General features: G+C 47.8%; 2 protein-coding genes across 2 annotated transcripts; one reads left to right on the top strand and one right to left on the bottom strand.

Annotated features, from left to right (window-relative positions):
- Nucleotides 1–1,862: 1,862 nt before the first annotated feature.
- On the top strand, nucleotides 1,863–5,611 carry gpr174 (G protein-coupled receptor 174). The gene is made up of 2 exons (XM_030765605.1): nucleotides 1,863–2,848; nucleotides 5,176–5,611. Exons 1-2 carry the CDS (start codon nucleotides 1,863–1,865, stop codon nucleotides 5,609–5,611), a joined length of 1,422 nt encoding a protein of 473 aa, XP_030621465.1.
- Nucleotides 5,612–7,285: 1,674 nt separating this feature from the next.
- On the bottom strand, nucleotides 7,286–11,073 carry LOC115805149 (integral membrane protein 2A). The gene is made up of 6 exons (XM_030765633.1): nucleotides 10,912–11,073; nucleotides 10,132–10,266; nucleotides 9,594–9,785; nucleotides 8,780–8,890; nucleotides 8,117–8,261; nucleotides 7,286–7,449 (listed from the first exon to the last, which is right to left on the bottom strand). The coding sequence occupies exons 1-6, from the start codon at nucleotides 10,981–10,983 to the stop codon at nucleotides 7,361–7,363; spliced, it is 744 nt and encodes a 247-aa protein (XP_030621493.1). The 5' UTR covers nucleotides 10,984–11,073; the 3' UTR covers nucleotides 7,286–7,360.
- Between the last annotated feature and the right edge of the window lie 15,246 nt (nucleotides 11,074–26,319).

Genomic DNA, 26,319 nt, shown 5'->3' on the forward strand with positions numbered 1-26,319 from the left:
CCTGGTGTGAGCCCAGTCCTAGTCAGCGCATCCTTAACCAGGTCAATGAAGAGTTTTATCACAGAGCCTCAGCCGAAGCGTGACTCAGTGGGTCTCACATCCCTGATTACGATCTTTTAACGGCGGATTTGCTCTCGTCAGCAAGCTCACATGCAGCAGCATTCAGGCATTTTCACGATGTGATCACCTGTTTAGTCAGCCACAACAGCCATTTTAGCCAATGCACGTCCAGTCATTACCCTGTAGAAAGAGTCACGCGGAGGACCTATACAACACAGAGGACGTCCTGCCGTCTCAGGGAAGGTTCGCGACCCTTACACTGGCTAGGGACCGAATCTGCTGCAGAAATACTGGCAGGGTTCAGGGCTCTGGGACTGAGGTGAAAGTATTTGGATAAATGTGCTCTAAAGTTCGTCTCAATCTGTACTGGATAAAATTCAGACGATCAACTCCAAGCCCAGCTGGAAGCATTCACAGGAATGGTGGAATTTGGGTTTAAAGGAGCACTGGGGAGTTCGGGGAAAAGAGTGATTTTGCAGATCTCATGCAGTCTCTCACAAAGCCCTGACTGTGCCAAAAGTCAAACAGGACAACACGAGAATCCCTGGCACAATCCTCATTACAGACAGAGTGCAGAGGCGGTTCCTTCACTGTTTTCTGTTTTCTCTGGCAATGGGAACGTAAAAGATTGATTGATGAGCGTAAACCAGTGGCCTTTTTTTGTCAGCCACAGTGTCCCTCCACAGTTCTCTCTGTGTGCTTTATTTTTAAACTCAATAACAGTACAGATGAGTCTTCGCTGAGAGATTTCAGGGAAACACATGCGCTGTAGTGTGTAGACTGCAGCAGTGTGGGGCACATGGCTGTGTCTGTGGAAAGTCCCAGAGACGGCGCTGAGACAGGGTAGGTGGAGGAACACGTTACGCGGTATCTGAAGACGCAAAAGCCCACACACTGAAAAATGGAAAACGAGAATATGAGACAGCACCAAGACCAAACCGCTATATGTGTGCGGTTAGAATTGGCAATAGGTAATTATGTAGAAACCGAATGTAGAATGTGGCAAGTGTTGAAACTGAACATGACCCTGTGGAAACATAACGATTCGTGTGTTTTTTCTTTTTTTTCATTTTTTCATGTTTTAAGTACAGCCAGAATGAGAGCGGGATATTATTAATGTCTTATTACGTCATAATTAGATGGCTACATCTGTGTGTGGACCTGACTGGACTTGTGTAGACTGGATTTGCCTCAGATGTTAAAAACCCCTTGAGCTGGTGCGGTGGCTCGTTGTGCTTGGCCATGACTGGGCTGCATTGTGTTGGAGAAGGAAGCACTGATGCACAGACACTTGCAATGTGCAAACAGCAGCGTTTCATTTGACTATGAAAACAAGATGTAAAAGAGAGTGTGACTTTCACGCAGTACGGGGGATGTTTTGACTTTTCTATTAATGTGGCAGAACAGGGCAGCTATCATGTTTTCTCTGCGTTTTGCATCACCTCTAATGCAGAACAGCTAAAGCATCCGTGACATGGTTTAAAATCTCTGCTGTATTTTCTCTTTACTGTCTTTCAGGACCAGACATCAACAGACAGTCTCAGGCTAGAAACACAGACACACGACTCTTTCTCTTCTTAAGGAAATGGATCTGGGCCCTTCCGCAGGAGAACCATGTGATGACCTGGATTCACTCGACACCATGAAGAACAGCTTGGATACGTTCTTGTGCCCTAGGCTGAGAGGGTGTAATCACTGTGAATGACCAGCGCCACCCAGCGACAGGGGTAGGAACTGCAGGAAAGGGTGCTCCGAGAAGGGGCAGACCCTCAGAGCCAGACACTGAGAGGAAAATGACCAATATGACGTGTCCCGAAGACGACGCCCTGAGGAAGTACCAGCATCACATCTATGCCATCATCTACGCGGTGATCCTGGTCCCCGGGCTCATCGGGAACACTCTGGCTCTCTGGGTGTTCCACGCCTACGTGAAGGAGACGAAGAAGGCCGTCATCTTCATGATAAACCTTGCCATAGCTGACCTGCTGCAGGTCTTGTCGTTGCCTCTGCGGATTTACTACTATCTGAACGACTCCTGGCCCTTTGGCCATTTCTTCTGCATGTTCTCCTTCTACCTGAAGTATGTCAACATGTACGCCAGCATCTTCTTCCTGACCTGCATCAGTGTGAGACGCTGCAGGTTAATCATCTACCCGCTGCGTTTTAACACGTCCAAGAGGTGGCGTGACCGGACCTGGTGCGCCCTTGGCTGGTTCCTGGTCTGTCTGGGATGTCTGCCGTTCCCTCTGCTCAGAAGGGGCAACGGCATCGAAAGCAACGGGACGACTCGGTGTTTCTCTGAGCTGCCCATGGTTACTTTGGACAAGGCCAGCGGTCTGTCTTTGTTGACGGTGGCAGAGCTGATGGGTTTCCTGTTGCCGTTGGCTGTGGTGCTGACCTGCACGTGGCTGACGGCCGGGAGCCTTCGGGAGAAGAACTGCGTGCTGCATGATCTCGGAGAGAAAAGCAAGGCCCTCAAGATGGTGCTGAGCTGCACCTGTGTCTTCCTCATCTGCTTTGTGCCCTATCACATCACTTTCCCCCTCGACTTCCTGGCCAAGTCGGCCATGGTCAGCTGTACCTTCAGGAGTGCCATCTTGCACTGCCACCCTCTGACCCTGTGTCTTGCCAGTCTCAACTCCTGCCTGGACCCGGTGATGTACTACTTCACCACTGACGAGTTCAAACGCCGCCTGTCCAGGCCGGAGCTGTCCGAGAGCTTCCAGCTCGCCCGCAGGATCTCCTGTGCCACAAACGAGGAGAAGCCTCCAGAGACAGAGGACGAGGGGTGAGGACTTAAACTTGAACTCCACGGCCACAGGACAGGAATTTGGGATGAACTAGAAAAGCGGTGGCACTGGGACAGAAACTACACCCCGCAGGCTGGGGATGAGAACGTATGTGAGGAGGATTATAAATCCATGGATTCATAACTCTGTCCCAGTGTCCGATCGAGCCTTTTCAAAGACATGCTAAACGTCACTGGCGAAATGTTGAAAGATTTCATATGCCAAATTATCACAGACAAACGTGCCTCCCTTACTTGAATTGCACAGGCGAAAAGGAAAAGGCGTCCCAGGCCTCGAGGAAGCAGAGCTATGAGGATTCAGCTCATGAGGGATCCCCAAAGATTTTGATGTTACTCTGTTGTTCTGAAGCAGATCAGGAAAGGTGGAGATCTGGCTATTTTTCATTTTCATTTAAAATGAAGGAAATGGTGGTTTCCTTGCTGTGATGTTAATGTTGCTAACGGCCGCTTAACTGTGAGCACTAAAAACAAGACACGTGACTGTGGAGACTGGGAGGAGCGTAGCTGAAACTGGAGGCACATGAATGCTAACGTGTTGCAACACTGTACTTATCTGATAAAAACATATGTGATCTTGACTGTACAGTACACAAAATATATATTTTTTCTACATGAACAATATTCTTGTTGAATGTTTGCGCGCACACACACAAACACAAACACAATCACACAGACACTCACACACACACAGACACAGACACACACACACACAAACACAAACACAAACACACACACAGACACAGACACACACACACACAAACACAAACACAAACACAAACACAAACAAAAACACACACACACACACTCTCACACACACACACACACACACACACACACACAAACACACATACAAACACACATACAAACACAAACACACACAACACACACACACACAGTTGTCAAAGAGAACAAATGGTAGGTGCCACACAATCATGAAAACCAAGCAGCATTTGTAACCTACCCCTGATTATAAAAACCAAGCAGCATTTGTAACCTACCCCTGATTATAAAAACCAAGCAGCATTTGTAACCTACCCCTGATTATAAAAACCAAGCAGCATTTGTAACCTACCCCTGATTATAAAAACCAAGCAGCATTTTTTAGCTGACCCCTGACTATAAAACCAGTGCCCTTTTAAGCATCCCACCCGCTCCCCGCACGAGCCAAAACGCTTTTTAAGTCACAAAGAATTTTCTGAAGAGTTTGGTTCCACCGTCATCCTGTGACAGTCATTTGTTGTGGGGAAAGTCAGGTGGGCAGGCAGTGCAGAGCAGCTCTGGGTAAAGTGCAGGGTGAGGAGGAGGCACTGAGAGGGAGCGCACAGCAGTTTCAGGTGGAGAACTGTGCGCACAAAGCTTTCATGTGGCTCAGTGCAACAAAGCACATACACCAAATTTAACTGGCAGCAAGTAACTGTCAGCTCAGTGGGTAAGCCAGCCTAGAAAACCATCTGCCACGATACTGCTTCCTTGTCTGTCTTCAGTTCTCTAATATGATTTTCAAAACTGCTTTTCTTGCCCAATAGTGTAAAAAAACCCCAAACTTTGTAAGATTTCACAACATGTCTCCCTTGCAGAAGTACTCTTCAGGCCCCGCGGAGACTTCCTAGAAAAATACAGGTTAATTATAGTAACAAACCTCTGACCCGCATACTGTAACAGCCGCACTGGAACTGGAACAAACATTGTGACAACTGGGAAAATGATGCACCTTGAGCACCCGACGTACGTGACACTGTTCACAGCTGCATTATTCCAGCATCAGTGTGTTTTTCCACACTAAAGAGGCAGTAAACAAGAGCAAGTAAACACTTAATGATCATTTAAAAACAGCCCCCTCGCAGTCTGAAAAGGGCTCCGCAGAACAGGGTCGGGGAATGTTTTATAAACATTTAGTGTTAAAATTTATTTGACATGTTCCAAAACACCATGCAATCTTTACTCAGATCCTTCTTTTAGTTGATTAGCGATTTTAACTGTTCAGCATGTTACAACAACTTACATTTTTACAAAGGGACTATGAACAACAGTTGGGGAGCGTAAGCTCATTCGATACCATTACTCCGTACTTCTTGATTTTTCTAAGGAGACATTCTACATGCATGTACACTGCATCCCAGGCATACCTCTATGTTTTGTTTGGTTAATTCTTGCTCTGGTTCCAACACTACAATATTTCTGAAGTCCGAGACCCAGCTGGACGTCACAGGTCATTAGGGCCCGAACACGAGTTTTGACGTTGTTTTCATTAGCGGCCGTTAGAACAGCGTGTTTACTCGTTCTTCTGTAGCCCTGCGCCGTGTCAGCCACCAGCGCGTAAAGGCTGTACCTGGGCCGCATTACCATCCCAGTAATCTACTGGAATTTACCACGGCCGGGGTCGCGCACCATTGTTCCCCCGTGCTTAACGTGGACGCAGGAGATGTTCCCAGTGCGGCCAGTGCGAGGTCAGAGCCGAAGCCGCCCAGTGTGGAGCCTGTTAGCGACACGGGGCTGGACAGCCATCAAAGGAACGCCGCTCCGCCTGGGCTGGCTCCGTCAGGAGGAGTTAGCCCCGTGCTCCGGCTAGACTGGCATTCCAGTCACAACTCCCCAGGAGCACACTCTTCCACCCTCCACCTCCCCACCCCTCCAAACAAGATTAAACGAAAGTGCCCATGGCCTTTACCTGGGACCCCACATCTGTCTGCCAGGAAGTCATGTGGAACAAACAGCTTTTATTTCAAGTTATGGATCAAATGAAAACAAAACGCAGTTTTATGTAAAGAGATGCATTTTTATTTTGACAACGCACAATTACAAAGTGATTTCCATTTGACAGAGTTCACAGAGCCGCCATTCTTCTTCCTAGGACGTTCTGGCTTCTGTCCACCCCGGCTTTCCCCGGCGTGGGAAAATCGCAGGGAGAGTGATGAGTCTGAGTCCGCTCACAGGATTGTCATTCTGTAAACAGCCGTCAAACTAACTCCCTAATCCACTCACACATCCCCGTCCCTTCCCTTAAAATGGAGCCTGATCCAAACAGAAAGCAGAGACGGGTGGGGCTCTGGGCTTACACGCCAGACCACACATCACAATGGCAAACTTCAGTGAGGGAGGGTAAGAGGAAAAGTCAACGCAGGGATAATTCAGTGAGGGAGGGTAAGAGGAACAGTCAACGCAGGGATAATTCAGTGAGGGAGGGTAAGAGGAACAGTCAACGCAGGGATAATTCAGTGAGGGAGGGTAAGAGGAACAGTAAACGCAGGGATAATTCAGTGAGGGAGCTGCAGAGTCAGGCCTTCCGTTGCACGGTGAACGACTGGGTCAACTGAAATCCCATCATTAAACATCTTTTTGAAAAAAAAAAATATTGAAATGTTCACTGGTGGGCTATATTGCCAACCCGTTCCTCTTCGGGCTGCATGCTCACGTGCTAAGAATTCCAGTTAGTCATAAGCTGAGTAGAGGTTAATATTCAGTGAACAGGGCTGACATGTTAAACAGGGTTGACTGGAGGAAGGCACAGACCACCAGCCTTAACCACAAAGTCTGTTTGACACCTCACACTCATCACTCGTGAGTCTGAAAACTAACACAATCCAATGTATAGGCCACTCCAGACAAACTTATGCATACTCTTAATGGTCTCAGGGAAAGAAAACATATCTTAAAAGTGTCTAGTGCAGCTGCACTAACCCTTGTGTGAGCTCATGATACACTTGATATCACAAGCTCTGCTACAGGCACCAGATGACTCCAGGAGCCTAACGGTGGCCCAGTCCAACAGAATGCATGAACAGGGAAACAGGGAGGCAGCCCAGGTCTGGATACCGCTCCCTAACAATGCCACACATAACAATCCTGTCTGCACCAGACCAACAGACGGGCGCGGGCTTTCAGCAGGTGTCATATGTTAGTTATGATTTCCACATCAACTCAGACATAATGAAACAGAGAAACCAAAAGGGAAACACACCACAAGGATCTGTAAAGCCACAGAAGCACACACAGCACGACAGCGCTGAGGGAGGAGCCTGTCGACAAGCCGCTCTCATTGGTCAACACATAAGAGAGAGAAGACTGAGTGACGGGGGAAAGCAATTAAATGTTCTCTGTAAAAGACAGCTCAGCGTGAAGGACTAAACGTACACTTGGGTTAAAAATGCGTTGCACAAATGGTTAAGAACACAACACAAAGCCTTATGCACAGAGAGCTAAATGTGCAAAGGGAGGGAAATCCGACTCAAACCAGATAGAGCACATCTCGACCGACACTCCAACAAGGAGAAACACAGATGCATTTGGATATATACTGGTTACTTAGTACTGGAACCTACGCAAGAGAAGAGAAAAGTTTGCTGTTTGTCTGCTAATATAAAAGAACACCTCTCGGCTAGTTCTACAGCAGGAGACGAAAGACAGACCCCCCCCCCCCCCCCCCTCCGTCCGCTCCGCTGGGGAAATTCCCCGCCCACCCCCGCCGTCCCCTCTGGACTCCGCCCTGGTCCCTCAGGCTTGGCAGATCTTGGTCTCCATCACGTATGTGTTCTCAAAGTGACGGATGGTGAAGCAGTCCTCTACAGAGCGTTTCTGAATGCCTGTACCACACACACACACACACACGCACACGCACGCACACACACACGCACGCACGCACGCACGCACACACGCACGCACATACACACATGCACACGCGCACACACACGCGCACACGCACGCACACACACACACACACGCACGCACACGCATGCGCACACACACGCACGCGCACACACACACAAACACACGCACGCACGCACACGCACGCACGCACACGCACGCACACACAGACATGCACACACACACACGCACGCACGCACACACGCGCGCACACACATGCGCACACACACACACGCGCGCGCGCACACAAACACATGCACGCACACACGCACGCATGCGCACACGCACGCGCACACACACACAAACACACACACACACGCACACACACGCACGCACACACACGCACACACAGACACGCACACACAGACACGCACACACACACAGACACGCACACACACACGCGCACACACACACGCGCGCGCACACACGCGCACACACACACACGCGCACACACACGCGCACACACACGCAAAAGAGCACGCACGCACATGTTAGCAACACTGCAGCAAGCAGTCAACCAGAAACAGAGGCACAACTGCACCTCTCCACTGAAGAGAAAGTCATAACAGTGCTGAAAATGTGCATGGGCTGATGTCGTTCATTTACCGACGATGTCACTGCGCCGCTGCATGCGATAGGTGGGTTTCCCATCACAGAGGTTGTAGATGTAGTACCCTAGTGGGGCAAGGTCATCAATCCGCTCCGTCACAACCAGATCTTCATGGACCAGGTACGTCTTCTGAGAGTCCAACTGCACACCACACAGACACAACACAGCCCCGTCAGAGAAAGTCTAAACACCACACAGACACAACACAGCCCCGTCAGAGAAAGTCTAAACACCACACAGACACAACACAGCCCCGTCAGAGAAAGTCTAAACACCACACAGACACAACACAGCCCCGTCAGAGAAAGTCTAAACACCACACAGACACAACACAGCCCCGTCAGAGAAAGTCTAAACACCACACAGACACAACACAGCCCCGTCAGAGAAAGTCTAAACACCACACAGACACAACACAGCCCCGTCAGAGAAAGTCTAAACACCACACAGACACAACACAGCCCCGTCAGAGAAAGTCTAAACACCACACAGTTTGACAGGGGCTGGTCAGTGTGTGTGGTGTGCATGTGTGGTGTGCATATGCATGTGCACGTGTGGTGTGTGTGAGCGTGAAGTGTGTGCATGTGCATGTGTGCTTGTGGTGCGGATGTGGTGCGCACGTAGTGTGTGTGTGTGTGTGTGTATGTGTGTGTGTGTACCATGAGCTGCATGAAGAGGTCTAGCAGGTCACGAGGTGCCATAACGACAGTGGTGTTCAGGGCAATCACATAGCAGTTCCTCAGAGTCAGGTCTAAGTACGCTGTCAGCTTCTGTTTGGAGAAACAAAACAATAAACAACAAACAAAAACAAACGGCGCTCTGTGACTCTCAAACGCTCACCCGACAACATTACTCTCTCCCCCCGCCCCCCCCTCCCCCTCAGAGTCTCTCTCCACTACACCAAACACACACACACCTGTTTACCTTCTCTCCACCACACCAAACACACACACACCTGTTTACCTTCTCTCCACTACACCAAACACACACACACACACCTGTTTACTCTCTCTCCCATCAGTGCCCTCTGTCCTGCACAGGCTTCAATCTGCCTGACTGCACATAACATACTTATGACTGCGACATTTCATAGCTCACCAAACGGCCCACGTGGATTAAAGCCAAACCATCGTAAGCAGCTTAACACGGGCAACACAACATACAGACACAGAGCAGAAGATCAGAGTCATTTCTCATGTTCAGTCATAATCTCCCCCATGGTCTTTATAAAACAAACCTCAGGGCCTGAAGGCTCTCACATGCCCTCTTTGCATCTGTGTTTTGTGTTTGTTTAGTATTTACCTCAAAAACACTGAAGTGGTCACTGAACAGTAATGCAATTTAAGGTAGTGACAACATTTATCACTGAAAAACAGAACACGGAAATCAAAGATTCTCAGTATCAGATCTGATTAAGGTTAAATCATGAAATGATACAACATCCAAACAACGGGTCACTCTGATCTCTCTCACCCTCTGGAAGTCGTGCAGAATGTAGGCGGGATCTCCCTCCCCAAACCGCGGTGCGGGGACATTAATGACGGCCATGTTATCGCGAATCTCGACATCCTCCTCCACGCGTGGCAGGTAGTAAGGCTCGCGCGTCTCCACGCCGGCAGCGTCAGGGGCCAGCTCAGTGAAGTGCATCGTGCCATGATAGAGCCTCTGAGAAACATGCGCACACTTCTACATTAACCACTCGAGTCAGAGGAAACAGTGCCCTGTTTTCACAGTTAACCAGTCACAAGGCAAGGCAGGAAATGTGTGAATGAGGAAGCTGTCACAAAGCAACAGCACAATCAATTCTGTGGTCAAATCCTGAGAGACTGAAAAACAGGGGTTGGCCTAACAAAGCATTTCTTAAAAACAGATTAGTCTGATACAAGAAGAATATCCACTGTAAACATCATCACCTTAAGACATATCATGTTTCCTTAGGAATGAAGATAACACTGAAACTGACCAAACTCATGCTGATGCACCAACAATCACCTCAGAAAGTATCAACTACCTTAGGTGTGAAGTACCGGTAAACACAGGCTCCCCCCACAATCAGACCGGACAGGATAAACGCGAGGCCGAGCAGAGTGAGTAGACAGCGGCCAGTGGAGCTTTCGCTTCCATATACAGACGCAGTCTCTGGATCCTACAACAGAGAATAAGTAAGCGGAGAATGAGCAAGACGCAAGAAATTAATTTGAAGTGTGGGAGAGGAGAAGAGATGACAGTTAACCTCTATGCCTATAAAGCGACCCGGACAACTTCCCGAAAACCATCATAATTACCACCAAATATTCTTAGGCTAGGACATTCTACAACAGCAAGAATTTCTAATACACGACCAAGGAGAACAGTAACAGGGAATTCTCAATGACGTCGCAGGTGGAGCTGTCATCAGGCGCGTATCTGTTAATAAGGAAATGTTTGGGTGACAGGACGGAACAGCGCTGCCGCACACACACGCGACCAGTTCTGCGTCCCGCACATGCATGAGCACTGCAAAGGCTTCGCGACAGCTTGCAGGGTTATAGAGAATGGATGAATGCACTCTGGTTCATCTCCAAAAGTCTCGCCTGCGCGATCTGTTGCGCTGATTCTGTTACAAAGAAGCGCTCTTTCATTTAAACATAGCATCTTAATGCTGCACATGAAATTGTACGTGTACGTTAAAACCTCGTGCCTCAGGAGGATGCAACGAGAACAAGTTACAGAACTCAAAAATCGTCACTGTTAATCGCGAAAGGCCTGGAAAGGCCTTTGTTCTGCCCATAAACAGTAAAATTAACACTACCTTCTCAGAAACTAGAGCTTCTTTTCCGAGACCCTTTTGTGCAAGGGCGGAATTAAATGCTATTTTCACCATATCCTACTAATTTATAATGTTATCCTTTAAGGGAAATTATGCGGCAATCCTCCTCAGCTCTCCTCCACGCTCGCCAAAAGGTGACGCACTTTGTTTGGTAGCGACAGCCACATGAGCTGTGCAACAATAACGATTTCCAAAGATGGCCACCTAAAGAACCGTTCCCAAATTTTTCAAAATATAAGTTCGTGCTGATTGGCGTCGCCTACAGTACGCGGAGAAATTTGAATGTTTAGGGAGGAAAGGAAATACACTGTAGGAGAGCGAGAGCATCTTATCGTCGTCTTTTTATTATCTCCATTTCCCAATAAAGTTATCATTTGGATTTCTTATGAAATTTATTTACGCAGCGTATTTCATAGACACGAAAGGCTGCCTTGGATTGTAATGCGCCACAGCTGCATTTGACCAATTAGATTATTAATAATTAGTCGTTAGATGATTATAATCTTCTTTTAATGTCACATAATGTAGAGTGTTTTGACACGAGGGGACGGCGGAGGCGTGAAGCCGGCCATCACGCTGTATATCTTTTATGTTGTTTGAACTGTGTCTCGTAACCGGCTTCACACATCTGGAAAGCACCGTTACCAGATTCAGACAGATGCAAAGACCTCGAGAGACTTTTACGTAATGTGTGCTGTTATCACGCATTTCGTTGCTTTAATAAAGCGATAATCGCCTGACTTATATCCAGCTTCGATACAAGATTCATTGTTTCAGGCATCCGTGGGATCACCATTAAAAACTTTTTGAATTTCTTTATGATAATTACGTCAAGGAATTTGCTAGATTTTTTCTTAAAATTGTATTAGAGCGTCCCCGTGTGGAATGAGACTTAATGGCACCTTTATAAAATGGATTGAGCAATACTAGTTGAGGGTTTCGAAATCCACCGTGCCTAGCTGAAATAAGTCGGGTAACGTTTTTCATCAGTCGGGGTCATCCGGAGTGTTAAATGTTCCCAAATAGCAGACCCAGGGATAACAGTCTCCCTCATTTCTATGAAAGAAATCTTTTCTCTTATATAGCCCCGTATACCCATACATCTGTTGTTTTGATTAAGTTAAATGTACGCTGCCTCATAGAAGCATGTGAGCTCTCTGCAGCAGCTCCGCGGTGAGACAGGCCTGTGGAAACGGCGCACTGGGAGTTATGGCTGCGGTCCTGCCAGCTGGTAGGGAAAGGAGACCAAACATGACGCAGATTTTCCCCCTTTTAAATCTGATTGAGTGCCCCTCACTTCCCAGAAAAATGTAAAGGATCTGTTGGCTCTCTCATCCAGCGCTTCCTGAGAAGGCAGAGTTGGTAACTGTGTAGCTATAAAAAAGTCTTAAACCCTTAAACATCAATATGAAATTACTGCCAGGCTCAAGGTGGTCCTCTGGTTTTACTTTACTGATTCCAGAGGGTAAATAAACAAGTTGAGAGCGCTTGTTTCAAGTTCCAGAGAAACCCTGGGACTGCCTTCCAAAGCCTCTACTGTACAGTCAACATCTCATCTTTTCACACACTCACCCCCTGCTCTGACATTTCCTATGTTTAACAGGAAAATTGTTACCGGTAATCACAACTGGCTTGTAAATAAACAAAGCAGCTGATTTCTGCCGAGCCACATGGCCCCCCCCCCCTCGGCCCGTCTGTCAAACACACACAGGACTAAGTGGTTCTGAAATTCTGTGTATAGGCTCAGTTTACAATTTGTTTGAATTTGCTAATCCTGCTTGCACACACACTAAGAGGAAGGATTAACAGCCATTTTTGGTGAGGTAAAAAAAAAAGGTTTTGTTAAATCATGGAACACCTTACAGGGTACACAGGGTGCACTGAAAAGAGTCCCTTCTGTCAACAGAACTAAGGCACACGCTGGGAGCGGACGTCTCTGCCTGCATGCTCAGGGAAGCCTGGAGTAATCTGTGGGTTTTGATGCTTGATTTAGTTTTTCCATGGAGCTAATTAACAGCAGATTAACCCCTCTGCCACTTCAGTTTATTGTTCAAACTGACAAATGCTCTGTGTTTTTTCCCTTGCTCCAACTTCATTTAATGAGAATGACTGCATACCACAATGCTGAAACCTAATACACAACGGGCCAGCCTCCGCCCGCTGTACACAAACAAGGACTGGCCATCTCATCTACTGGCCTGAAAAATCCTTTTATTCGTTTAAAAAAAAAAGAGAAAAAAAAAAACAGAAAACCCAGTCCCCTGTGTGAATGCAGCCCTTTCCGCAGCCTGTTTAGTGTGAGAGGTGGTGAGGGTTGGTGAGTGAGAGAATTTCTGCCGCGTGACACAGGTCTGACACCCTGTCTTCTCCACCACACCCCTGTCTCAGTGCTACCACTGGCCCACTGCTCCACGGCAAAAACACCACCCATCCCAAACGGCACCGCATCTCTCTCTCTCTCTCTCTCTCTCTCTGTCTCCTCTCTGTCTCTCTGTCTCCTCTGTCTCTCTCTCTCTCTCTCTCTCCCTCTCTCTGTCTCTCTCTCTCTCTCTGTCTCCTCTCTGTCTCTCTCTCTCTCTCTCCCTCTCTCTGTCTCTCTCTCTCTCTCTCTCTCTGTCTCCTCTCTGTCTCTCTCTCTCTCTGTCTCTCTCCCTCTCTCTGTCTCTCTGTCTCTCTCTCTCTCTCCCTCTCTGTCTCTCTCCCTCTGTCTCTCTCTCTCTCTGTCTCTCTCCCTCTCTCTCTGTCTCCCTTTCCCTCTCCCTCTCTCTGTCTCTCTGTCTCTCTCTCTCTCTCTCTCTCTCTCTGTCTCTCTCCCTCTGTCTCTCTCTCTCTCTGTCTCTCTCCCTCTCTCTCTGTCTCCCTTTCCCTCTCCCTCTCTCTGTCTCTCTCTCTCTCTCTCTCTCTCTCTCTCTCCCTCTCTCTCTGTCTCCCTTTCCCTCTCCCTCTCTCTGTCTCTCTCTCTCTCTCTCTCTCTCTCTCTCTCTCTCTTTCTCTCTCTCCCTCTCTCTCTCTCTGTGTGTGCACAAACCCCACAGTGCTGAAAGTAAACAAGCCTTCCTTCCCAAAACCTGCCACAAACAACACAGCACCAGCATGGTGTCCCCCAGTCTGAAATAATGTCTCTCACACACATTTCCCCACAGTCCCTCGGCCAGCTCAACATTCAGAAGTTCCAACCGTGCTCCAGACGACAGAGGCTCAGCCCGTCCTGTGAAGCAGTTGTAGAATGGGGCGTGTGAAGAGAAGAAATGAAAGTCTGGTGACCATGAAGAGCGGCAGTGAACCCTGACACACAGCCCACAGAGAGCGGGCAGGCATGTGAGTGGCACTCTGCATTTCAAAGACCAAGTATAAATAGATCATGATGATGTGAGGAAATGTCTTATTAAATGTCAGGGGAAGTCAAAAAAGAAAAATTAAATAATGATGTGAGGCATTGATTTCAAAAGCCGTGTTACCCCACACTTTCCTCTGTCTCTCTCTCTGTGTCCATCTATACTCACACTTTCATTCACTGTCTCTCTCTGTGTCCATCTATACTCACACTTTCCTCTGTCTCTCTCTCTCTGTCCATCTATACTCACACTTTCCTCTGTCTCTCTCTCTGTGTCCATCTATACTCACACTTTCATTCACTGTCTCTCTCTGTGTCCATCTATACTCACACTTTCCTCTGTCTCTCTCTCTGTGTCCATCTATACTCATACTTTCATTCACTGTCTCTCTCTGTGTCCATCTATACTCACACTTTCCTCTGTCTCTCTCTGTGTCCATCTATACTCACACTTTCATTCACTGTCTCTCTCTGTGTCCATCTATACTCACACTTTCCTCTGTCTCTCTCTCTGTGTCCATCCATACTCACACTTTCCTCTGTCTCTCTCTCTCTGTCCATCTATACTCACACTTTCCTCTGTCTCTCTCTCTGTGTCCATCTATACTCACACTTTCATTCACTGTCTCTAGTTTGTCTCTGCAGACAGATGGTGAGTCATTTGCACGTTTTGCCCTGAATGCGTGCACACATCTGTGACTGCCTGTGTCTCTCCGATTGCTCTGGAAATCTGATCATTTCATCCTTAAGCAGGGCCATGGCAAACGTCAGGAAATGCTTAAGTTTCGGAACACTGGAAAAAAGTAATTTTGATTTAACCAGACCCACCCCACCTCATTTCCACACACACACACACACATGCTCATACACACACATACACGCACACATGCTCACACACACACATGCTCACACACACACACACACACACACACACACAAACACATCTAGATGGTCCATCTGTGACTGAGAGTGTATAATGCTGAGGAGAGAGCAGGTCAGTGGGTGACTGAGTTTTTCCCATTTGTTATCAACTTCATGCCAACTGTCCATCACCTGCTGGCAGCTCTACTGACGGCACAGCTGCGTGGTGCAGGCCAGCTGGGCATCTGTGATCCAGGCCAGCGTGCAAGCCCGTGCTGAAATGATTGACGGACCTTCTCATCAGCGCTCTTCCCCTTACCATAGCCCTGCCTGGGAACCACTCTGTTTACAGAAAAGAGAAGAAATTTGGAATTCACTGAAGAGCAATTCAATGTACCCCTTACCATGTTGTTTTCTCAAGCCTGTAGCTTTTTATGGAGCTTGGCAGAGCTCTGGCCCTGCACTTTCATTAAACTGGATGTCTCTAGTGTCACAGACAGGACGATAACTTCAACAGAACACAACTCACCATCTCTCAAAATTCATCCCAAATGGAAACTAATACTCAGAAATGCTGTAATATTTCTGACATGATGCAATCCTGTCTCCCAAGATGAAGATCTGGAAAGAGTTCATTCTATTTTTTCTACACATCACATGTCAGTTAAAACAACTCATAGTCTTATTTGACTGCACTAGACACACCGCAGTCACATGACCTCCACTCCATGACTTTGCTTTGCTTCACTTCTTGAGAAAGTTTAAACTGTTCCTCTAATGGAGAAATGTCACTAAAAATGCAGTTAAAATATATTCAGTAAAACAATCATGAATAATGTGTTTTTCACCGTATTTGGATTTCCTGTGTGTGAGACTCAGTCATCCATGTATAAGGAGAGAGTGACAGAAACAGGGCTCATCTGATGATCAGAGAGGAGGTGGATTTGGAGCTTTAACTGAACTCAGATGCAGGGGGAGTCGGTGAGGAGGCCAGAGGAGCATCAAAGCCCAGGCTGTTCTGGCGGGCTCCTGACGCAGGACGGCCACAGAGCGCCGCGTGTGCCAAAGACAACTGCCTGCCTTCATCGCCCTGCAGTGATAATGAGTTACAGCACCCACACTGCTGGAGCACTCAGCCACCAGCTACAGACTCTCAGGAAACGCGTGTGTGTGCGTGCATGTGTGTGTGTGTGTACGCTGAGCTCACCGGAGGTGCTGCAGAGGCCTGGTGTGATGTCCAAACCAAAGCAGTAATTTTTAGCCAAACTCAATGTCTTCCCCAGCTCAGTGCAGTGCTGACAACCAATAGGGTCGAGAGACTCCTGGCCCCCGATGACCAATGGGGTCGAGAGTCTCCCGGCCCTCTGACGACATCAGCCATACCCTGAGTGAGGTGATGAAACAGGCGCTTTAAATATTCCAGAGGGTGTTGATGTGTGAAAAGCAAGTCTGTTAATGCCATGTAAGCGAAGTTCAGCTGTGCGTTAGTGAGGCCTGGTGTCTCACAGTGCAAACCACACCAGGCAACGCAGCAAATCAACACTGGTTGTCCAGAGTTTATGTGACCTTAGAGGTCACCCTGGGGTCAGTCAGCATCAGGGCGAGGGCAAGCCCCAAACAGGAGGGAGAAGAGGGATGAGTTTGTTCAGGCTGATGGCAGGAGGGGGTGGGTGGGCGTGTCCTATATGTCCTCTAAGTGCTAAACTCGGGGGAAATGACTTCATCTGAAAACAGCTCCAGACTGCGGCAGCAAGGCGATACACAACCACGCTGGCTGTTCCCGGCTGGAGCGAGTCCATCAGCAATGCAACTGAGCGAAATCACTTCCAGACTCTCGGCCTCTCTCTGCCTGACTTCACTGCCTCTCCAGGTTCACACTGTGGACAGGATGGTGAACCTGCACTGCCAATACCATCTTTAACCAGCAGGTGGAGACAACAGCACTACCCACACAAAGCTGAGGAGGGATGAACCCACTCACCACAGTCAGCTTTTCTTACAAAAACATGAACTTAAAAAGTTTTTCTCGATTTCTCTGTGTTTAGTCTTTGAGAGAGAAATGATCTGTTTTCCCATCCCTCTGTCCTCTCCATTCTCCTTCTCAAACTCTTATGAACCCAACTCTCTATTCCCCATTCCACAAGTCCCCAAACTCCTATGAACCCAACTCTCTATTCCCCATTCCACAAGTCCCCAAACTCCTATGAACTCAGCCCTCTGGAGGGTTGTGTTTTTTCATCAGCAGTTGTCAGGTGTTGCATTCATGTTTCCATTGAGTTTGGACGTGAACATCAGTCAGTAACTTTCCCGAGCTATTGAGCTATAGAGTATGTCTGTACGTGTGTGGAACTGCCTGTGTGTGTGTGACTCTGTGTGTGTGTGTGCGTGTGACACTTCATCCTTACAGCGCAGAACAGTGTCACTCACTGAAAAGACTCCATAACTGTCTCCTTTCTCTGGGTACACTGTCTCTCTGGGCAGACTGTCTCTCTGGGTAGACTGTCTCTCTGGGAAGACTGTCTCTCTGCGTAGACTGTCTCTCTGCGTAGACTGTCTCTCTGGGTAGACTGTCTCTCTGGGTAGACTGTTTCTCTGGGTAGACTTCTCTTAGTGTAACATTGCTGTTTCATAGGCACTCATTTCTTTGAGTCTGTATTTGTCTAAATGAAAACCTGGTCACAGAGATTAATGACTACAGTCTGCATTTCTCTCTTTCTCATTTCTCATCTCTGATATCTAAAACCAGATGATGACCCGGAACTCCCAGTAAACCCAGTAAACTGAGTAAAGCCAGTAAGGCCAGTGTGCTTGATGTTGGAGTATGATTTGTCTTCAGGCCCCAGGAGACAACCACAGAGGTCATCCTGGGTCTTTGATGAGGCTGTACAGTAATACCTGCTGACACACTGGTGGAGAGAACCAGGCAGACCACTCCTCCAGAGACCACACTCACCACACAATGAGAGAGAGAGAGAGAGAGAGAGAGAGAGAGAGAGAGAGAAAGAGAACTCTATAAGTGTGTGTGTGCGTGTGTGTGTGTGCGTGTGCGTGTGCGTGTGTGCGTGTGTGTGTGCATGTGTGCATGGGTGTGTGTGTGTGTGTGTGTAGCTGGACTTTCCTGTGCTTAAAAACACTGATCCCTGTCTGGTTCCCACTCAGGATGTAGTTTCTGTGTGCTAATTTGCTAGCAGTCTGATTAGAGCTCTCTCAGATGGTCTGTCCACGCCGGCAGAGATGTTTTTATCAGATAATTAATCCATTAGTTGTCAGTAACTGGAAAAAGATGTGGACTGATTGCAACCAGAGGGAAGCAGTGGAGTGACGTCACCCAAACTGGCTGAGGCACCAACACAACCAACACGCCCCTCAACTCTTCCCAGTCCCTATTCTGACTCAGGCAGAGGGTCCTGTTCCCTAACACACCACTGTCTAACACATCACTTCTCCCCTAACACACCACTGAACACACCACTGTCTAACATATCACTTCTCCCCTAACACACCACTGTCTAACACATCACTTCTCCCTCAACACACCACTGAACACACCACTGTCTAACACATCACTTCCCCCTCAACACACCACTGAACACATCACTGTCTAACACATCACTTCCCCCTCAACACACCACTGTCTAACACATCACTTCCCCCTCAACACACCACTGAACACACCACTGTATAACACATCACTTCCCCCAACACACCACTGAACGCACCACTGAACACACCACTGTCTAACACATCACTTCCCCCTCAACACACCACTGAACACACCACTGTCTAACACATCACTTCCCCCAACACACCACTGACACCACTGAACACACCACTGAACACACCACTGTCTAACACATCACTTCTCCCTCAACACACCACTGAACACACCACTGTCTAACACATCACTTCTCCCCTAACACACCACTGTCTAACACATCACTTCTCCCTCAACACACCACTGACACCACTGAACACACCACTGTCCAACACATCACTTCCCCCTCAACACACCACTGAACACACCACTGTCTAACACATCACTTCTCCCTCAACACACCACTGAACACACCACTGTCTAACACATCACTTCTCCCTCAACACACCACTGTCTAACACATCACTTCCCCCTCAACACACCACTGAACACACCACTGTCTAACACATCACTTCTCCCTCAACACACCACTGTCTAACACATCACTTCTCCCTCAACACACCACTGAACACACCACTGTCTAACACATCACTTCTCCATCAACACACCACTGAACACATCACTTCCCCCAACACACCACTGTCTAACACATCACTTCTCCCCTAACACACCACTGTCTAACACATCACTTCTCCCTCAACACACCACTGAACACACCACTGTCTAACACATCACTTCTCCATCAACACACCACTGAACACATCACTTCCCCCAACACACCACTGTCTAACACATCACTTCTCCCCTAACACACCACTGTCTAACACATCACTTCTCCCTCAACACACCACTGTCTAACACATCACTTCTCCCTCAACACACCACTGAACACACCACTGTCTAACACATCACTTCTCCATCAACACACCACTGTCCAACACATCACTTCCCCCAACACACCACTGACACCACTGAACACACCACTGTCTAACACATCACTTCTCCCTCAACACACCACTGAACACACCACTGTATAACACATCACTCCCTCAACACACCACTGAACACACCACTGTCTAACACATCACTTCTCCCTCAACACACCACTGAACACACCACTGTCTAACACATCACTTCTCCCTCAACACACCACTGTCTAACACATCACTTCCCCCTCAACACACCACTGAACACACCACTGTATAACACATCACTTCCCCCAACACACCACTGAACGCACCACTGAACACACCACTGTCTAACACATCACTTCCCCCTCAACACACCACTGAACACACCACTGAACACACCACTGTCTAACACATCACTTCCCCCTCAACACACCACTGAACACACCACTGTCTAACACATCACTTCCCCCAACACACCACTGACACCACTGAACACACCACTGAACACACCACTGTCTAACACATCACTTCTCCCTCAACACACCACTGAACACACCACTGTCTAACACATCACTTCTCCCTCAACACACCACTGTCTAACACATCACCTCCCCCAACACACCACTGAACGCACCACTGAACACACCACTGTCTAACACATCACTTCTCCCCTAACACACCACTGTCTAACACATCACTTCTCCCTCAACACACCACTGTCTAACACATCACTTCTCCCTCAACACACCACTGAACACACCACTGTCTAACACATCACTTCTCCATCAACACACCACTGACACCACTGAACACACCACTGTCTAACACATCACTTCTCCCTCAACACACCACTGAACACACCACTGTCTAACACATCACTTCTCCCTCAACACACCACTGAACACACCACTGTCTAACACATCACTTCTCCCTCAACACACCACTGTCTAACACATCACTTCTCCCTCAACACACCACTGTCTAACACATCACAGGGACACCACAGTAGTGTTCAGTAGGAAGTGGAGATAAGTGAATGTCAGGACAGGGTGGGAGACTGGGTGATAAAGTGTTTTCACAGGCAAAGAGACAGAAGTGAATCCTGAAAGAGGGAATGTGATGTAAGATTGGGACAGAGACTGCACAGAGACAGCAGTAAAACAGAAGGGAGTGACCACCAGGGTGTGTTTCTCCTCCATCGCGTGTTTCTCCTCTAACGCGTGTTTCTCCTCCAGCGTGTGTTTCTCCTCCATCGCATGTTTCTCCTCCATCGCGTGTTTCTCCTCTAACGCGCGTTTCTCCTCTAATGCATGTTTCTCCTCTAACGCGTTTCTCCTCTAATGCGTGTTTCTCCTCCAGTGTGTGTGTTGTCGGTGATTTTCTGGATGTTGGAAGCTGTAGTGGAAAAGAAGAGGCACTGGAGTGAATGGACTTTTGATATTATTCCAAGTAAAGACCATGAACGTGACTCAAACACTCTTTCGTTCTTCCCTGACCAAGCGCAGGTCAACGCGGAGGCACTGACAACACTCAGGACCTCAGGCCTGTTGGGTTAATTACAGATGTTGGGTTAATTACTGATGTTGAGTTAATTACTGTTATTAACACATCTACGCAATGATTAGTGTGTTTTAACATGAGCAAGTGGTTTGACTGAGTCTTGTGTGTCTCTGTGTGCTGGGTGTAAATGACGCTGAGACACAGGGAACTGGTGAGAGCGTGTGACGGTCAGAGCACAGGCCTGTAAAACATCGCCTCTCACTGGCACCACTGTGCACCGCCTCACTGTTCCGCCTCCGTGATTAAGAGATCTGAACACATCCCAGATTTTAAAGCGCCAGGGATGAGATCAGGTTTAATGAACAGTTTTGTTTCACAACGGCACACAACATTATGGCGTATCATCCAGTAATGATTATTACTCATTCTACATTACGGCATATTATCCAGTAATGACTATTACTGATTCCAGTGAGACAGGAAGAACGGGACACTTCTGAGCCTTTAAGTTCATCTTTATTTATGGGGAAGTTGTTTATTTTCCTTGAAGTTGCGGTCTTCACAGACAGGGAATGATGCGTCAGCGTTCAGCGGAGTGGCCATCTCAGCCATCCATCATCACAGGATCGACTGTACAGGCACCTCACTCTCCAACATCTCTGATCTTTCATAATGAAGGGCTGCCGATGGCCAAACCCAACCTCTGTAAAATGCCCCGGCGTTGCCACATTGTGCCGTGGGAAGACGGATATTAATTTACAGCATAAATAAACGAAGCTCAGGGGATGTCACGGACTTTTAAAAATAATGAGCAAACCGTCAAATGCAGGCGAAACCGGGCCTGCCGCCTGAGCGCTGGCCCTGACTGTTTGAGTTTGTGCCTTTGGCAGCGTGCGGCAGCGCTGTCTCCACAGCACGCAGAGGCTCCGCCCCCCCCCCCCAGCCCAAACCTCTGACTTTAGCCCGGATTCAAGATTTGGTGTCAATGTTCAGTCCTGACAGTCATCCCCTACAGAGGCCTCAACAAAATGATCCCATTCCCTTCTAGAGGTGGCTGGAACCACGCTGGAGAATGGATGTCTTTATTAGCACTGACAGAGAGCTCCCTTTCTAAAAATACAGCCCGGACCTCTCTAATAAATCATTTCACATGGCCCTGATAAAGCGGGAACCACAAGAAATTACAGTATCACGAGCAGTAACCGCAGTCTGGCAGCCGACCCGCTGGGGCCCGGGCAGCCTGAGACTGGAATAGCACGTTGTCTTTTCAATCCTCGCTTCAGCAGGACTCAAATTATAGTCTCTCTGTAGTTTGAAAAATGGCTCCAGCAGAGAAAAAAAAAGAGTATAAGAGGAGAGAATATTTTTAATAAATGATGATAATCTCCCTCACAGCCAAATGGGAGTTTGGAATCTGATGGGACTGTCAGAAAAGGGTGATAACCACAGGACGACACTCATCTGGTCTGCTCGTCTGAATTTCCCGCCGCGCCCGTAAGAGGGAGGCTTCTGGGAACATGACTTACAAAAGCACTGCAGTTTCATCAAGCCCATGGAACCCATAACCAAAACTGACTGCCTCTAATTCTATGGGATTCGCCAGAACTTGGTGTCACGTTAAATCTTCCTCAAAGCATCTTTAGGCGAGTGTTGTTTGGCACATTGTATCTGTTATGAAAAAGACAAAATGCCTGTTATGAACATTTTCGACAGACGACATCCAAGTTTAATTTCTTAAAAATTACTCTGACACCTTAAAGCAGTGTCAGTGTAAAGACTGGGATTATGTTTGACGGATCCTTATCTGTCCCTGGCAGTAAATCACATTTACAACACAGATTATCAAGAGGAGAAAAAACCCACTCTTACGCCATACTTTCAGCAGTGCTAAGTTGAACAGAAAGGAAAACCTGTGAAGCCTGAGATTGCTATTTTACACCGGGTCAGTCAAACGCTTCGATCACGAGAGCTCTGTTTTCGTATGTTCGGACAGATCGTCCTCTCTCGGCGTCTCATCCCTTTATCCGTTTCCTCTCTGCTCGTCCACGTCTCTCCCGCAGCGCGTCTGGACGGCGAGGATGACGGCGCGACCGATTAAGACCTGGAAGTATTGGGACCGGCGCTTGGCCCGCGTGCCGAGCTGGCGCGGTGCTGGGAGCCCGCTGAGTGGCATGTGAATTACAGTTTGCGGTAATGATAATAAGAGTGTGAATCCGGGCCAGGAACCCAGCCGCTCACGTTTGGCACGCTCATGAAAGCTGTGGACTGCAGCTGTTTGAAGGGGCGAATAAAACTGACAAGCTAACTGTTAAAGAACTGCTGATTTTTCACATGTTGCTCTAAAAGCGTTTGCAGCGATGCCAGACTTTTTTTTTTTTTTACTCTGTTTTATTTTTCAACCATTTCTTCTTCATCCTTCTTTTTTATTCTTTTTTTAGAAACCACATCCAGATAAATGAACCCATCCAATTTATTTAGCAGATCTAAAAATAATAATAATAATAATAATGATGACAGCAGCAGAAAGGCTTTGATGAGACATATTTTTGTTCCACTGAGCGAATTGAAAATCCTGGAAAATGTGTCGTTTTTGCTCCTATAAAAGTCGCCTGCTCTGATCTCATAAGGAGCTGCACTGTCAGAGGTCTCACATGGACATTGACAATTACACCAAAAGACAGTCGTTCTCAAACAGGACAAACATCCCAAATCCCCCTGCAGCTGTGCTCTCCAGTGTCTGCTGGAGCAAGGTGAGCTCTGACACAGTGAGGATGACAGCATGTTGCGTAACAGTTTACGGCAGTGGAGTGAAACATGAAGTGTTCTGATTACAGGCTTCCGGGCGTTTCTCTGTGAAAGCCACGCCCTGTTAGCGGCCGTCCCCAGGTTCACGAACGGCCGTCTGAAACAGTGGGAGACTGTAGGGCTGTGTACACTAAGCAAAGCCAGAGCAGTGGAGCCAGTGACCACGCAATGTGTTTTTCCTCTCTGGATGGCTTTCTGATGGTTTGCATGGCAAGACTGAAATTCATTATCAGTTTAGGGTTGTTTTTGTTTCCCTGACCACAATCATTAACCACATGGCCACTAGTTGCCAGAAACACACATTTCACATACACACACACACACACACTACAATAAACAAGAGGAGAAATATAGAAAGATAGATCAGGTTAAGCAGTGATGGACTGGCAAACTGTCCAGGGTGTTTCCCTGCCTTTCACCCAATGAGTGCTGGGATAGACTCCAGCACTCCCCGCAACCCTAATTAGGGTGAGCGGCTTAGAAAATGAATGAAAAAAAAGATCAGGTTAAGATCCTGGGATTGGATTCACAGTACAGTACCACTATGGTATAAATATAGATTTAGACCATACTTAATAAGAGTGAGAATGGAGAGACAGGAAGGGAGACAAGAGAGAGTGAGAGACAGAGAGAGAGCACGAGACAGAGCGAGAAAGAAAGAAAGAGAGAGAGAAAGACAGGAGTGATAATCCAGCAAGCTGCATCCTGGCAGCCAGAGCACTGCACAACACTACCCTCACACATTACCCTCTCCTCTCCTCTCCTCTCCTCTCTCACATTACCCTCTCCTATCCTCTCCTCTCCTCTCTCACATTACCCTCTCCTCTCCTCTCCTCTCTCACATTACCCTCTCCTTTCCTCTCCTCTCCTCTCCTCTCTCACATTACCCTCTCCTATCCTCTCCTCTCCTCTCCTCTCTCACATTACCCTCTCCTATCCTCTCCTCTCCTCTCTCACATGACCCTCTCCTCTCCTCTCCTCTCTCACATGACCCTCTCCTCTCCTCTCCTCTCCTCTCTCACATGACCCTCTCCTCTCCTCTCCTCTCTCACATGACCCTCTCCTCTCCTCTCTCACATTACCCTCTCCTATCCTCTCCTCTCCTCTCTCACATGACCCTCTCCTCTCCTCTCCTCTCTCATATGACCCTCTCCTCTCCTCTCCTCTCTCACATTGCCCTCTCCTCTCCTCTCCTCTCTCACATGACCCTCCCCTCTCCTCTCTCACATGACCCTCTCCTCTCCTCTCCTCCTCTCCTCGCTCCCCTTCCCTTGCTCCTGCCAGAGGCCAGGCTGAATGACACAGTAAACGCTGGATCCTGTGGCACATGGGCCATTAAATTCCACCCACACTCTGGACTCGCGCTCAGGAGGCTGGCCTGCCACTGCAGACCCGGCCTCCGTGGTCTGGACACGAGCCTCTAGAGACCTCCAGCCTGAAAGACGAATGTCCTCTCAGTGTTCACTCAATAAAAGGTTCAGTTCGCCCAAAACTAAAAATGCACTTATATTTCAGACAACTGTTGTTGAGTTGTTGCTGGCAGGTTCATGCCTTTTCACTAGTTTAGTGAAGTATATAAACATTGTTTAAATATAGGAGCACTAGATTATGACCTCTGTCACAGTTTCAACAGGTGTTCAACAACTGAGCAACAATTTCAACAATTACAAGACCATGTAAAATGCTTCAGTGGTTGCATATGCTAACATACATATCTGCTTAACCTACAGTTGCAGACTAAAGCCTTTTCATCAAGTGTAGATGCCTGTGTCAATCCTTTAATTAGACATAATCACCTCTAAATGAGTCTTATGTGTTTTCAGATCCAGTCTGATGAAATGTGGCTCGTATGGAACGTGCTAAAACGGGAGATTTTAAATCCCAATGAGGCCTATGCAGGCGAGGAGACTGGGCCAAGTTCAATGACCAATCAAAGGACCACGTGCAATTGTCCATAGCTTCCATTTGGATAGCATGGTCAATTAAACAGCAGGCAGAGACGCACGTCTCTGTACCGACACACAGGATCTTTGAGATGCTCATTAAAAGTGAGCAAAGCATTTTTAATGATCACTTTGGTTCAGCCATAAGGCTATAAAAGAGGAGCTATTTGACGAAATGCGGCGATAACGACACGTCACGAGTCGACTTGATTAACTTCAGATGTGCAGGAATTCACTGCGAAGGCCACACTGCACTCTGGCTCTTGTGAATTTGTCACTCTGTAATCGAACGCCTTCCAGACAGAACTCTGTTTCACTGAGTTCACTTCTGCCTTGCGACGCTCTCTCGCGCCTTGCACTCTGCATGTGTGTTGATGTTTG

Source organism: Chanos chanos, chromosome 2, assembly GCF_902362185.1.
Source record: "Chanos chanos chromosome 2, fChaCha1.1, whole genome shotgun sequence".
NCBI classification, from domain to species: domain Eukaryota; kingdom Metazoa; phylum Chordata; class Actinopteri; order Gonorynchiformes; family Chanidae; genus Chanos; species Chanos chanos.